This window comes from Centroberyx gerrardi, chromosome 12, assembly GCF_048128805.1.
Source record: "Centroberyx gerrardi isolate f3 chromosome 12, fCenGer3.hap1.cur.20231027, whole genome shotgun sequence".
In the NCBI taxonomy this organism is placed as follows: domain Eukaryota; kingdom Metazoa; phylum Chordata; class Actinopteri; order Beryciformes; family Berycidae; genus Centroberyx; species Centroberyx gerrardi.
In genome coordinates, this window is record NC_136008.1 from 5,960,542 (window position 1) to 5,976,184 (window position 15,643).

A 15,643-nucleotide genomic window follows, 5' to 3' on the forward strand; every position below is an offset into this window, starting at 1 on the left:
ACACAAAACCTCTAACCAACCTCTATAGAGTGCAGGCTATGATTTTGTTAATTGCATCCAATCCAGTTTACATCACATTCTTTTTAAGCCCTCATAGCTTCAAATGTTTTAAGAAAAAGTCAATTTTTAAAGTAAAAACAATAATCCCCTAGATAACTACATAAAGAAGAAAATTATCCTTCTGTGCATCATGTAAAAGCAGTTCTTCTTTTACCCACATAAAGGCAGAAATAAATTGGAGCCATTTTTCTTCTGATCGCTCTTCCATGAATCTGCAGATATGGTTCATTGTTAAAGAAAATCAAAGCTTTTCAAAACAAATTAAGCTAGATTCAAAAGAAAGCTGGCTGAAGGGATTTGTGCTGAGCAGTAATTAAAGAAATGCTCCAATGAATCCAGGCCTTGTTGATGTGGGTCATGTGACATTTTTGCCTTCTGCCCAAAATGTTGCACACTGTGATGTTCACCATCAGTCCTCACAGCTGAGATGAGATTTTTACACTTTTTCACTGCTTTAAATGTGTCTCCCTCAAATCTTCTCCTGGTGAAAACTCCCTGTCAGTTTATAATCTTGGTGCAGGTGAACTTGAAAAGCAAATCACAACGCATCATTAAAAAAATATGCAAGTCACACTGTTGACTCTTACCAAAGAGGAGGAGGATCACAAGCACTCTGCAATCCATATCTGATTTTACTGTGAACCAGAAACAAATAGAAAAATAAATAAAGCATATGAAGACAGCAAACAGTGAAGAAAAAAAAATTCCACCCTAAAGCACTTTAACACTGCTAGATAAATCAGCTGTTGGTGATGCAACTTGCATTTTGGGCCCCATTTTGTTGTTTGGTGGTGTATTTTTCTGATTCCCATGTACGGATAAAGTTTCATAGCAGAAAATTTAAACCGTATAAGAGGCAGAGATACTAAATTGTCCACCGACAGTAGCCTCAGTAGACCAGAATGCAATGCAGCAGACACGTTATGTTTTGAGTAAGTGTTGTGGCTGCGATCATAGACACGCCCTGACGATCATCAACTAGTTGCTTGCCAGCTATATTTACTGTTTATGTCCATATGCCCAAATCTGATTGAATTTACGCCCATTCTCTGGGGGTTGTTGAAAGGCATTCTGGGAAATGTAGGAAATCACTAATTGATGCACAAGTAGACAAGGCACGTTGAGGGAAAGTGGGTACAACAAAAAAGTTAATTACAACACTTCATCACAAAATAACTCCTGGAATGCACTGAACAGCCCAAATCGATGATATCTAACAGTGTAAGAGAATCTAAAGGTGGATTTTTACTTTAACTATTTATGGTGGATTTCAATTTCTTTACTGAAATATAGAACATGATAAAAAATAATAGTCTTGGTCTGGACAGTTAATGTATTTTATTTGACATTCTCATTAATTGCATATTTGAACCTTGATTAAACATCACATACTCCAAATTTTTATTATTTTCAAAATGTATTGAAATTTTTTTTTGATTATTCATGTAAACATGTAGGCTTCTAAAGAAAATACATGTAAATTTTAGATTCCAACATAACTCCAAATACAGGTCCATTTTGTTTTATAATATAAACAATACAAATGAAAAAAAAAAAACCATTTAGAACTTTAAAATGCTTTTAAAACTTGTAGAAGGTAAATAGCTGTCAAACATTACCAGCCCCTGAATCAATAGCGCAGTGATTTAATTTGAGAGTGAAAAAATGCATTCAGTTCAATAAATCAAAACTTAAACAAAGCTAGTAGTGGGGCGACAGTATAACAACAGGAGACAGCGTACTTTAATCCTGGATTTAGACTTGTATTATTGATTTTTTCCCCCCCTACATTCCTCTTTTATTGTGAAAGCTCAGTTCTATTCCAAGCATCTCATTCATTCCCTGAAAACTGTTAAATGAAAATATACTCACGAGTTTAAATGCCAGCTGTTGAGCGTTGTAATAAAGTTGATCTTCTCAAGATCTTTACACATCTGCAGCTAAACCCTCTGAGGAACATTTAGCGGCGTTGCTGCTACTTTGTCGGAAACTCATATTTTCATATGCAAATGATGGCGGTGGCGAAGGTCACCTTTTGGTGTTGGTTACATTATGTATTAGAGAGGTTTTCAAACGCTTACAGAGGATTATTGTGTTCTTACAATACATTTCCATAGTTAGTAAAAAAGGAATGAAGCCATTGTAAAGTAAAATGTTATCAGTGTTTTGTATTTTTTTAACCCTTGTTCTAGTTTTGGGGTCAGAGGCCTGTGATTCTTAGTAATGTTCCTCATTAGATAATAAGTAAAGCAGCCCATGTTAGCATTACAAACAAGTGTTATAACCCTAAAATATCGGTATCTTGCACCATAATCTGTATCTATGTATTTCCAAAATGTCAGCTTTTCAGGAACTAAGAAAAATAGCCTTGATCTTAGCTTGATCATCATGTATTGTATTATAATTGGACAGTTTTCTCGAACCACAGAGAACCAAGTAATCCTTCAGCTGAATTAAAACATGTAAATCATCAGTTACAGGTTTTTCACAAGACATTTTTTAGGCCTTTGTAAAAGATTTCTAAAGATTTAAACCAATAAGTAACAACTATTTTTATCTGTATTTCTAAATTTCACACAAAATTTATTGATAATTTTTTAAATTATAGTTACGTACTGTTACTTAACAAACCTCACACCAAGGCGGTAAAGTCAAAGCACTGCACACAACAGAAGGGAATGAATTACAGGCAAACCATCTCATATTATTGTATTGTTACCTATCGTTGTCCTCTATTGGCTAGAATTTTATCATATAAATGAATAACTAGATTGACTACACAACAAAATCATCATATTTACAAGAAAAAACAAACAAACAAGCACATCAAACAATACAGTTTACATCATTTGTGATTGCTGGGAAGTGAACGCCTCAGGACTAAAAGGACTGTGGAAAAACAGGTTTGAAAAAGGCAGAAAACCAAAAACCTGCCACAAAATATATTGATATAGAGCAGTGATTCTCAACCTTTTTCATATCAAGGACCCCTAATTTAGTCCACATTAGGGCCACGGACCCCCATTTGATGAGATTTCATCTCTCTGACCCAAATCTGAGAATATTATTATTGTTAGATATGATTTTGTCCAGAATCCCACGACTCTCTGTATTTCAGGTAGAGAGAAAACAGAGAAACTATGATCAAAACAGTCATTCTTCTACATTCTCTAATTGTGTTAACTTCTTGTAAATGAAATAATGGAGTGAAGTTTAACAATTCATCAATTTGCTGGGGACCCCCTGGAATCCCCTCAAGGACCCCTGGTGGTCCCCAGACCCCACGTTGAGAACCACTGATGTAGAGCATATACCTGTTACCACAACTAACATTTACCTACCAGAACCAGAGCAAGTAAAGTATTTCAAAAATGGGAGTTCAATAGGTAATGTTTCCATAGTTAATTTGTCATGAATGAACTGACTTTAACACAAACTCAAATATGAAAGCAAATGATTGACTTGTAAACCTAATGTTGCAGATTATTTCAACCTTCTACCTCCAACTACGAATTCATTCTGTTAAATTTTTGTGACCATTCAACACACAGCGATGCAGACAAAAAACCTTTTCTGTAATTCTGAAAGATTATCGTAGTCCTGGTTTGTTTCCAGCCTCTTCTTCCTCCTGTCTCTTTGGTGCAGATTTCCAGCGTAGTTTGAAGTCTGTCACCTCCTTTCCAAGAGCTGTGTGCAGCTGGGAAACATGGAGTTTATTCATTTGCATGTATAAAAATGATAAAACATTATAAAGAGGAAAAGAATGGGGGCGTTGTAAAAAAACATCTCACCTCAAAAGAAACACAGAAACATACAGGAAACATACAAAGAAACCAGACAAAAATATGAATATATAAATAGAGACATGTCACAGCATGCTTGGAGAGTGGTTACCATTGGTTACCAAGAGACACGCCGCCATGTTGGCAGAGTGACAACAAAATATAAGACTGTGTTGGCTGGTTGTCCAACTGATGCTGTAAAAAGGGGGTGAAAGGGGGGAAAGAAAACCGAGCCAAGCATCACACAGAAATTAGGAGTTTTATTTGCTTTGTCAGGGTGGAAGACGTTATGATATCTGTTGTCACTCTGCCAACATGGCGGCACGTCCCTCTAACCGCTGAGGGTAAGATGGGTTAAATGCTATTTGGCGAAATTATGTTCTAAAACGTTGGACCCACAGTCAATTGAAAATTGACAGTAGCGGGATCTGTTGTTGAATCTGTTCACAAACGTGTTAAATGTCAGTTTTCAGGCTATTTTCGTGGCCTCAGTCAAATGAATGGGAAGTAAAAATCTGAACACTACAAACTCGTCCTGCATCTGATCTTGGTGAGTAGTTCTGGTTTTCATGGTGGTAAAGTGCCAAATAACCCCCTTGTTAAAACTAAGTGGAATATTGCTTTAAAGTGGGAAGTTGGAAATTCCCTTGTGCAGCCTGGTTTTCAGAAATTTTGTGAGATGAGCACGATGTCTGAAAATGCAAATAAAAGCTCAATGCTCAAACAGTGAGACAAATACATTTTCCCGCCATGAAAGGATTATGTAAAGGAGACACAACGTCTTCTGAATGACTTGGAGGAGGAAACAAAAATGGTAATTTTAAGTTTAAACTGATTGTAAATGTAAATTGTATTGCAGCCAACAAGCCATATTTGTTGCTGCATTGACACACTTCTGTGCTTTTTACCGTCAGGTCACGTTAGCTAGCTAGCTAGCATAGAACGTTAGCAACTGTAAGTGCAACTTCACATTTCAGATTTACATCAAATTTAATTACCACACAGGTGTTTTGAAAGATTTAAGCTCATGCAATGCTGAAAATGGATCTTAAGTATATTTTGAGGATTATAAACAGTGTGCTGCTCGGTAACGGGTTAGAGTAGTCAGATTACTTGTTCGTGTTAACAAGTAACTTCACACGTTAGTTTTTCAATTTATGCAATTAGTTATTAGAACTTGCATTTTGTTACTTTTATTTCCCTTTCAAATGGTTCCATTTTGAGTTACTGCAAATTAAAAAGAAAACAAAATCAAAGTATTGTGCTACACGACGTTACTAACAGCAGACTGCAGCAGCTGTGGTCGGCGCTCGGTGGAGGCTTGTAGGGTGCGACTGGCTTTCTGAACGGACACAACAATAAACTTCAGAACTTGGAAATATTCACACTATTTTATTTATTGTTAACTGTAAGCTTACCTTTCACTTTCATACTGAAGATTTGAAGTGAAAGCACTTGTGAGCGCCATCTGCTGTTTATTTTGAGGCCAGACAGGATCAGTTAAGGCTGATTTTACTATCTGATCCAAATGATGGCAAATGGCACCCAAATGAATAAAAAGCTACCGTGCCTTTCAGAGGTTGATGTTTTCTTTAGATAACAGTAGACTGTTGACTCGGTTATGATTTATTTACAAGAAGTGAGGAGTGAGGACATCATTAGAAGGCGCGGGTAACTTGAAAGTGCTCTAATGAGTTCCTTTTAATAAAGACTAACTTAAAACGAACTACTTACTATTTAGGGCAAGTAACGAGGTAAAGTAACTAGTTAGTGTCAAAAGTAACGGCGTCTTTGGAAACCTCTGAGTTTCCGACTTTGTCTCTGACTTACGTTTCCAAGGAGGAGAATCCAGAATTTACGACTTTCCGACAGCGCTGGAATGCAGCATAAATGACAACTCTCTCACACACACACACACACACACACACACACACACACCACTGTCATACCTGCTGAAGCAGTAGTCCGTGGATGGTTGGATCTGTCAAATCACCATCGCATTGGAGCTTCAGTTTCAAAATGGTATTTTTTGGTCCTTATGCAGAAAGACAGACACACACATCGATGCAACATCAACACATCGCAAAATCTACATGTCAAGAAAAATAATGATCATGATGATGATGGTGATGCTGATGATGGTGATCAGCTGATGAAGACTGTGATGCACAGTTGGTTTCACTACTGTTGACAAAATGCACTTATTGTAAGTCGCTTTGGACAAAAACGTCTGCTAATTGACGTAATGTAATGTAATGTAATGGTGAAAAAGCCAGAAAAGCGCTGGAGGCATCAAATGTTGTGCGTCAAAAGTTGCGTCCGGTGCGTTTGGGCCTTTACAGTCAAAGAACAACGTTGAATCTCCTTACCCTCATTGCAGATGAAGGGCAGTTTTTGGCCACAGGAGTGTGCATACCACTTTCCAGAGGGGAATTGCATTGCCACACATGATCTTTTTTTGTGGAAGTCAGGTTGTTTTTGTGCCCAGTTTATAAAGGCAGGTCTCTTGTAGTCAGGCCACTCCCAGTCATATCGCCTCAGGCCAATCCATGTATCTTCTGATGAGAGCTCATGTACAATTTGGTTCTCACGTGAATTCGTAATAAAAGCCAAATCTGTGTTACTCTGTCTACAGTGAGTCCTGGCTACTGACCATCTCTTCTTTCTTTTACTTAAATGGTACGTCTTATTGCCGCTTGCTAGTGCTGGAACACATTGAGAGGTGGTTTTACATGTTAATGTATGAGCGATGCTTATAAAACACAATCATTGAGCAAACAGTTGTGTTTAGTGTTGTTCACATACTCACTTTCGAAACAAACAAAGAATCTCTGTACACTGCAGGTGCTATCTGCCCATTTTCCATTAGGCCTCATCATCACACAGAAGTCCTTCCCACTGTGATTGTCTGGCTGGCCAGCCTGCCAGCTGCGAAACTGGGCTTCTTTACGTCGATCACTCATCCACCACCAATGGGAAATATTGCTGAACAGTCCTATCCAGGCCCTCCCCGAGTAACCAGATGCACTCTTCCTCACTTTGGGTATTGTGTCTGCAGTCTTCAAGGTGGCCAGCTCAGTGTGCTGCTCTCTGCAGTGGCTCTGCGCTTTGGCCCAGGTCTTCCTCAGCTTAACAAAGTTATAGTCGTGGTCGAAAAAAGAAGGTGTGATGAGGAAGCCTGAGGAGGGAGGGCGGCACTTTTTATTTGTCATTCTTCTCAACTAATGAAAAGAAGATTGCTGTTGTAAGTAGTGGTAGTAGTACTAGTAGTAGTGGTAGTTGCAGAAGTGATAGTAGTAGCAGTAGTAGTAGTACTGGTAGTGGTAGTAGTAGTAGTAGTAGTGGTAGTTGCAGAAGTGATAGTAGTAGCAGTAGTAGTAGTAATAGTAGTGGTAGTATCAGTAGTAGTAGTAATAGTAGTGGTAGTAGCAGTAGTAGTAGTTGTTGTAGTGGTAGCAGTAGTAGTAGTGGTAGTAGTAGTAGTAGTAGTAGTAGTAGTTGCAGAAGTGATAGTAGTAGCAGTAGTAGTAGTAATAGTAGTGGTAGTAGTAGTAGTAGTAGTATTAGTAGTAGTAGACAAAGTTACAATATACTGTAAAACAAAAGGAACAAAAAAATCGATAAACAGCTACTATATACTAAAGGGAAGATTTGTGCTTCTGACTACATAATATAATAATATAATAATAAATGACTTCTCAACATTTTCATATACTTTAAATAATGTAAATAATGTCTGTTTTGCTGTTTTACATACAAGGGGTGACAGAGGTGACAATGACAACAAGGTTTCTAAATATCTGTACATTTTCATATTCCTCTCCTTCGACAGATTCAGTTTCACCTGCATTTCAAGGGGGCACAGTTTAAAGTTTTTGAATGTGGAAATAGAGCTTTGGGTTTTTTTTCTCCAAAAAAAAAAGAAAAAGGAAAGAAACGAAGACAAACGAGCATGTAACGAATGTAAACACAGGCGCTCCGGGCGGCTGGGGCCAGACTAGTGTTAAACTGCCTGTTAAAAAGGAAGGACTTTAGAAAATACGATAACTTTAAATTAACGACTCAAACAAAATCAGATGTTAACAATGTCTGCATTAAAGATCTTTGATCGTATGCAGTATGTATATAAATAGAAGAAAATTTGAATCCCTATAACTTGGGACCTTTAAAGTACAGCAGTAGACTATTACTGCACATTATGATACTTACTCTAAAATACAATACAATAGTAAAAATATTAATTAAGTTATGGTTTTAACTTTCATGTATGTAATAGCACAACTAGACAAGATTAGAATGGAATAAAAGGAAAGGGGAAAAACAAACAGGTGAAAAAGATTAACCAGCATAAAGGAATATGTATATTGACAAAAAAAAAATATTGGCAAATATTGTAAAATAAGTTATTTGATCAGCTTTACATGTCAAAAAGAGTGATAGCATTTTCACCTATGTTCAGTAATTAGTGTGCTAAGCTACTTTGTCATTATTATTATTATTATTTCTCTTATTATTTTTACTGTTATTATTTATTTGGTAGTGTGGTAGATTACAATTATCACTTGAAGTCTCATAATTAAATCTCACCTGCGAACAGAAGAGCCAGTGGAAGATAATGAGCCATCTTCACTGCACTTCACTGGAGTATTTCACAAAAACACACCTACGCAAAACAGAACCAGAGATACATAAATTGATACACAGATACATGACCTTCTAGTAACACTGTTATCCTTAGTGAAGATAAACCAAAATACCCCCAAAAAAAACACCCTGAAATAAGCCATATGTTACACCCAGAATATTGAGAAGATCTAACTTGACAAATTGAGAAAATCTTCTCCAATGTGGATGAATTTTATTCTCATAAAAGATGTCCCAAATGTAATTACAGTCATCTTAGGTTTGTTGGGTGTAAAAGTTGCACTTGCATTTAAAACAAAGGCTCCACTTATGATACATCAGCCTCACGAGACCCAGGATATATGAACAAAAAAAAACACTTTTATTCACTTTCCATTGAAAGGGATTACAATCATTTAAACACTCATTTACAGTCACATTTACATCATATTTTTCAGCAATTGCATGGGATAAAATAGTCAGATTTTCCCAATGTTTTGTTTCCATTCCAGCTTATTTGACACATCTTGCTTCCTACTCATACTCATTACTCTAAATTTGAGTCAGCTCATCATGTGCTGTAACTCTGACAATGCACTGTTTCCATCAGACAGAATTCCTCACAATAATTGCATTAGCAAAAAGGCTGAGCGTTTGCACTCAGAATCACTTAATTCACCCATGACCAACAGATGTACAGGAATTCGTCTCGGTGACGCGGGTGCAGGGACATAACGACGTCTCACACAGCAACATGAGAACAGGACATATAGCAATAGACAACGGGACCTCAGTGAATTTAGTGCGAGGGGACAGACAGACAGTGTGGTGTGTAGTAGGTCGCTAGGGTGGAAGTAACTAATTACATTTACTCAAGTTACTGTAATTGAGTTGCTTTTTTGTGTACTTTTTGAAAATCAGTAATTGTACTTTAAGTGTGTTTTACTACTTCACTACATTTTAAATCCCATCCATTACAGAGGACAAAGTTTGTGTCTCTCCATCAGCATCAGAAACTGGACAAACATAAATTGACATTGAGTCGTTCACAGTGAAGAGTCAGTCAGCAAAGAAGAGAAGAGAAATCTGACTTTACTTTGTGCACTTTATTTTGTAATTTCCAAATTTTCTAATTAAAAGAATCTAGTTTGAACTCTGTCCTCTCGTCCTTTTTAGGATCACATGGAAAGATCTAAAAAGTTACGTTCTAAAAAGTAACTCAGTATTTTTACTTCTACTTAAGTAACATATCAGCAAAGTAACAGTACTTCTACTTGAGTTGGACATTCTAGTGCTCTTCCCACCACTGGCAGGCTGCAGCCATAAGTGAGAACGCATCAGTGAAATTGAACAATATATAATGAGAGAGTTGCACTGAGCAGGAAGCAACACATGGAGTAAGTTCTGAGTTTTCATATTTGACTCACCAGCGTTGAAAAGATCCAAGCGAATATCGAGCGCCGTGGTGTTTCTTCTTCTGAGGACAGCAGAGTTAGCTTGATGCTGCTTCTGTCTGATATCATTGTGTCCTCCTGTTCTTATCTGTCTGCTAAAGACCTTTCACTGTCATCAGCTAATATGCAAAACATAGATATTTGCAAACTGTCTAAGAAAATCGTTAATTACAGATTGGGCTGCATGCTGCTTTGGCCCAACCTGATAAATACAATAGTCCTAGTTGATCCTGCATTTATATTTTCTAATAATGACACTGTGAAGATTACTTCTGTGCTATTTTGCAGATATCCCATGTAGATACATACACATTAACTTATACTCTGTGCATAACAACAATCATCTGTCAAAAGATGTTAGAGCAGTAAGATGCAGTTACCATCCATCTAACCAAGGATGGAAGTAACTAATTACATTTATTACTGTAATTGAGTGGCTTGTTTGTGTACTTTTTATAGTCAGCAATTTTACTTTCCTTAAGTACATTTTTACTGAAGTATTGCACTTCACTACATTTTTAAATCACATCCATTACAGAGTACACATTTTGTGGCTCTCCATAAGCAATAGAAACTGGAACATCGTGATCTGGCTTTACTGTTTTTTGCGCACTTTATTTTGTCATTTCCAAATTTTCCAATTAAAAGAATCTAGTTTGAACTCTGTCCTCTCGTTCTTTTAGAATCACATGGGAAAGATCAGAGCTGACAACGTTCTCTTTCCTAAAAAGCAACTCAGTAACATTTTAGTACATTTTAAATGAGCTACTTTTTACTTCAGTAGGTTTTTACACCAGTACTTTTACTTCTACTTAAGTAAAATATCAGCAACATAACATTGTACTTGAGTTGGACATTCTAGGACACTTTCCACCACTGGATCTAACAGAGCTGCAGTACAAAGCATCAACATTATGTATGCAGGACAGCGGTGCTATCCACTCATCCACTGTTTTTTTTTGTATAAATAAATGAGACTGTACTCCAATTTCTTTTAATACACAATCTCATCCAGAGGTCTTTCTGCAGAGTTTTCCCAAAGGACCTGCGTAACTCAATCAGTGTTTATATGAGTAAAAGGGATAAGCTGTGGATTTCTCCTGCTTCTTGATGAAAGTTTCAAACTACATCATTCAACTGTATCAACTTAATGTGAGCAAATGTCTTGAACGAACAAGCAGAATGTCAAACAGAGAATCAGAACTGTATTTGCAGCGGCTTATAGAAACTCAGCAGGATGAGGGAAAGGAGAGGAACGATCAAGTGTTTTTTTTTTTTTTAGAAAAGGTAATTTCTTATTCAAACCAGTAAAATGAAGCCTGAATGGATGCGTAGAGTCTCTACTCCTCCTGCATTTGCCTTTGTTTTGATAGAGAGGTCCGGTGTAATATCAAAGATGGTCTATGGTAATACTGAGAGTCCCCTCTTTGAATGTAAATGATGCGTGTGTGTGTGTGTGTGTGTGTGTGTGTGTGTGTGTGTGTGTGTGTGTGTGTGCCTCTTTGTAGTAGGCCTAGCTAAGTGTATGTTATGAATGAGAACACAAGGTTTTAACTAATTCTGATTTTATTTTTATTCTGCAAACAAGGATTTTATTAAAATAACATAAGATACAGATAGAAGATAGATATATATAGAATATAGAAACATATTGCAAGCGTCAATTCCAACACTCCAAGAACATATTAAGCATAAATGTATGAATGAAAAGCATGAAAAAATATGAATTACAGCATTATGAAGATGTGCAAAAAAGAAAAAAGAATGAAAATAACATGAAATATTGTGGAAGAGCAGGGTTAAATGTAAAATAATAAGTATTCCTCATTTCCTAACATTCACTCATTCCTTTAATATACAATCCTTTAGTTATTATTTATTACATATTAACGCATAATAAATAGATTCTAAGTCACTGTATCACATTACCTGTTAATCACACTCAATGTGTCAAATGCCCTGCTCTCTACTAACGGAAGTTCATTCATATCAAAGAATTATGTTTATTTCTGAGCCACAAATCTTTGTAGCGATGGCATTGGCTCGCTAGAATGTAAACAACAATTTAAAAATGTTGTTACAAAGTGACAATAATTTAATTGGGATGGAGAGCTTGTGAAATTGTGATGGGCAAGCTGTCTCATTTGTGATTACTACAGCAGAATAAAATGGAGCTAATATCGCGTATTTTCACATTTCTGTATTGCGATATATTGAATTTCGATATATCGTCCCATCCCTAATATTGATATATTACAGAGAGTTATAATGTATCCATTCTTCTATTAAAATGCATACTAATGAATTCTCTATAAGTTCTTACTAAATGCTGAGCTACTAAACCTTCTCTGTACTAACGAGTGTTGTTCTCACTTGTTTTCACAGGCGTTTCACAAGCACCTAGATAGAAAGACACAAAAATATTATTTAGGGGTGGGTCAGTGAGTGTGTGTGTGTGTGTGTGTGTGTGTGTGTGTCAATGTGTTATCCGTACCCATCATTCTTTTCGCTGCTCTCTTGCTCTTTTACTGGCTGGATTTTCCAGCTCAGTCTGAAGTTAGTCGCCCCCTGGTTAGCAAGAGCTGCATGCAACTGGAGGATGAGAGAGATGATGCTCAAAGGATTTTATTTCCTCTCTCTCTCTCTCTCTCTCTCTCTCTCTCTCTCTCTCTCTCAAATTCAAATTCAAATTCGCTTTATTGGCATGAGTGTCACAACAACAATATTGCCAAAGCATCAAGAATCAATGAAACAAAACAATATTAACACAACATTAAAATTGATACATATTAATTATATATATACAGTATATCCTATGCATGTATTTGCGTGTCTCTCTCTCTCTCTCTCTCTCTCTCGCTCTCTCTCTCATATACACACACACACACACACACACACACACACACACACACACCAACATACGCACCTGCTGCAGGAGTTGGGCACTGCTGGTTGGATCTTCCATGTTGGCATCAGACTGCACCTTCATCCTCACCACTGTTGTCCATGTTTTGCGAACTGCACAGAGTCATAAACAGCCGATTCAGACAAACACACACACAAAAAACGTCCTCCGGCAAATCTGCTACTAACATCTCTCCCCATGCTTGTGTGGCAGATGCACAAACAAGTGTGAGAAGAAATGTTTGTCTAACTACGATTTGATTACAGCTGAGATTTGTCACTGATTCTTACTTCCATAACAGAAGAAGGGATACTCCAGGCTGCAGTCCTCATCGCTCCAGTCTCCCTGTTTCACCGCTACGGCTGCACAGTTTTCTTTTCCAGACTTGTTGTCAGGTTGTCCAGTTTGCCAGTTTTTCACTTTGTATGCTTCATCGGTACCTGACCAATACCAGAGTTTTGGTCTGGCAAGGCCAATCCACGCTTCTGCACCTTGCGGCAGGAGCTTCTTGACTTGAGAATTCTCTTTCCAGTGTCTAGAGCTAACCAGATTCGTTTCGTACTCTCTGCAGTACTTTCTGGCGTCTTTCCAGCTCATTAGAGTAGCATTGTAGACATAGCGTTTAGGTTTACTCTTGTCTGTTGAAGAAGAAGAAGAAGAAGAAGAAGAAGAAGAAGAAGAAGAAAAGGAAGAGGTGGAAGACATAGTTATATAAATGTTTTTATTAGGTAAACCTTTTCAATGTACCAAGTGTTTACACCTACAATTGAAACAAATAAAAGGTTTCTTCTCAAAACAGTTGGCGTCATTCCACATTCCAGTGGAGTCCATGGTCACACAAAACTCCTTGGCATCACGGTTGTCCGGCTGATCGGTGTTCCAGTTGTAAATGCTCGGTTTGTTTCTAAACGACCAAAGCCAGCCGCCCCTGTCGTCATGCAGTCCTATCCAGGCCTTGTCTGCGTAGCCATCAGTAAAAGCGTTCTTCATCGCGGTGACGTTTTCCATGCTGTGCACCTGGGCCAGGTGCATGTGCTCTCGCCTGCAGTAATCTGCTGCAGCCGCCCAGCTCTTCCTCTCACCGACAAACTGATACCCATACGGAACGGAAGAGGAGGGCGTGAAGAAACCTGAAGAGGGAAAGGATTCGTTGTTGACGATTTTGAACCTATATTGTCTCATACATGCCACAATAAACCGGTTAATATCATCATATCCCAGCTAGCATATTCCGTTTTTTCATATTCAGGTTATATGCTTATCCCGGGTTATTGTCAACAGGATATGGCGTTTACATGCGGCAACTCATAAACAGAATATTTGAACATCCCAAATATAAACAGCATGTTAATGTGTATGTGAACGCACTCACTGATTGGCTGGTATCTTACATTTAAAGGATAAGTTTTAGCTGACTCTGGAGCCAATATTCCAAGTACTGCAGGTATGTAAGAGACAAATTATACGTAGGTTAAAAATCGCCAAACTTATCCTTTAAATTTAAGATACCAGCCGATCGATGAATGCGTTTACATGCACATTAAAATCATTACAAAATAAAAATAAAATAAAATCATCGTTTATATTCAGGACGTTCAAATATTCCGTTCATGAGTTGTCGCATGTAAACGCCATATTCTGTTTACAATAACCAGGGATAAGCAAATAACCTGAATATGTAATATGTAAACACCATAGCATGTTTATTGTTGGGTTTGGCGAACAGCGCAAACAATATTTCCAAGGAGTCACAAGCGTCAAAACAAATTTGGTGTCACATTTTCAAAATTACACTGAATCAGCCCAACGGTGTGTTTTCACAGGTTCCGTCATTTCCACGCTTCCCATTCATTTTCTATGTAAGTGGCCGTGCAATGCATTCTGGTAGCGGCGCGGTGCGCTTCGAGAGACGGCGCGCCACGTTGGCTGCTCCACGTTGGCCGGTCCACATTGGCCGCTTTACATTTGCATAAAGTTGAGTTCTAGTCTAATTTATGCAAATCAGGGGCGTCCAGTGCGACTCGCCGCCTCTCGAAACTCCCGAAACTTGTGTACAAACTCTAAAATGAAGACAGATTCAGCAGCTGCACGGTGTATTTCTCGCCTCAAATGTTTTCAGGAACACATTTCGGTGAACTATTTTCGTAATATAGTTTCCAAATAAGCCGCCATGTTTTTCCAGTTTGAAATCAGATTCAGGGGCAGATACCAAGAACGGCCCAACGAGTGAAGGCGTTCGTCCAATCATTCAAAATTACACCGATTGGCTCAAGGAGGAACTAAAATTACAGCTCAAAACAAAGTGGTTTGTTACTCATTGGCCCAGATGCGGACTTCATCATTGTGGGGGGACGACATGTTTACTGCTGCTTGTTTTGACTTGTCTAATCCCTTCGCCTCATACACAGTGCTGACCTAGCCTACTTTTCACTGTCAAAACAGGCAGTTCAGTCTGGCTCCGGGCTTCTTGTTAGTTGAGTTTATGTGAGTTCTCCAGCTTTTTCTCATCCATCTGTTAGTCACATGATCATCTTACCTGAAAGGAGGAGGATCACAAACACAACTGGATCCATACCTACTTGGATTAACTGTAGAAGAGAGAAAGATGCAACATGGAGGAAAAAAAACAGAATTAGCAGACATTATTCCAACTGACACATTAAAAGACACTTATTACTTTTTATACTTATTAGGTCAATGTCACAGACTTTGAAATTATAAAAATATTGTATAACATTTCATCAGCCTCATATCCTCCTCCACACATTTAGAAACAAATCTACCTCATGATTTTATTCACTTTTACTGATTTGACCAAC

General features: G+C 37.7%; 1 protein-coding gene across 1 annotated transcript; it reads right to left on the reverse strand.

The window, feature by feature from the left end:
- Nucleotides 1-12,303: 12,303 nt before the first annotated feature.
- Nucleotides 12,304-15,397, reverse strand: LOC139931041 (C-type mannose receptor 2-like). Its single transcript, XM_071924422.2, has 6 exons — nt 15,361-15,397; nt 13,589-13,954; nt 13,115-13,462; nt 12,846-12,937; nt 12,414-12,511; nt 12,304-12,319 (listed from the first exon to the last, which is right to left on the reverse strand). Exons 1-6 carry the CDS (start codon nt 15,395-15,397, stop codon nt 12,310-12,312), a joined length of 951 nt encoding a protein of 316 aa, XP_071780523.2. The 3' UTR covers nt 12,304-12,309.
- Nucleotides 15,398-15,643: the final 246 nt, after the last annotated feature.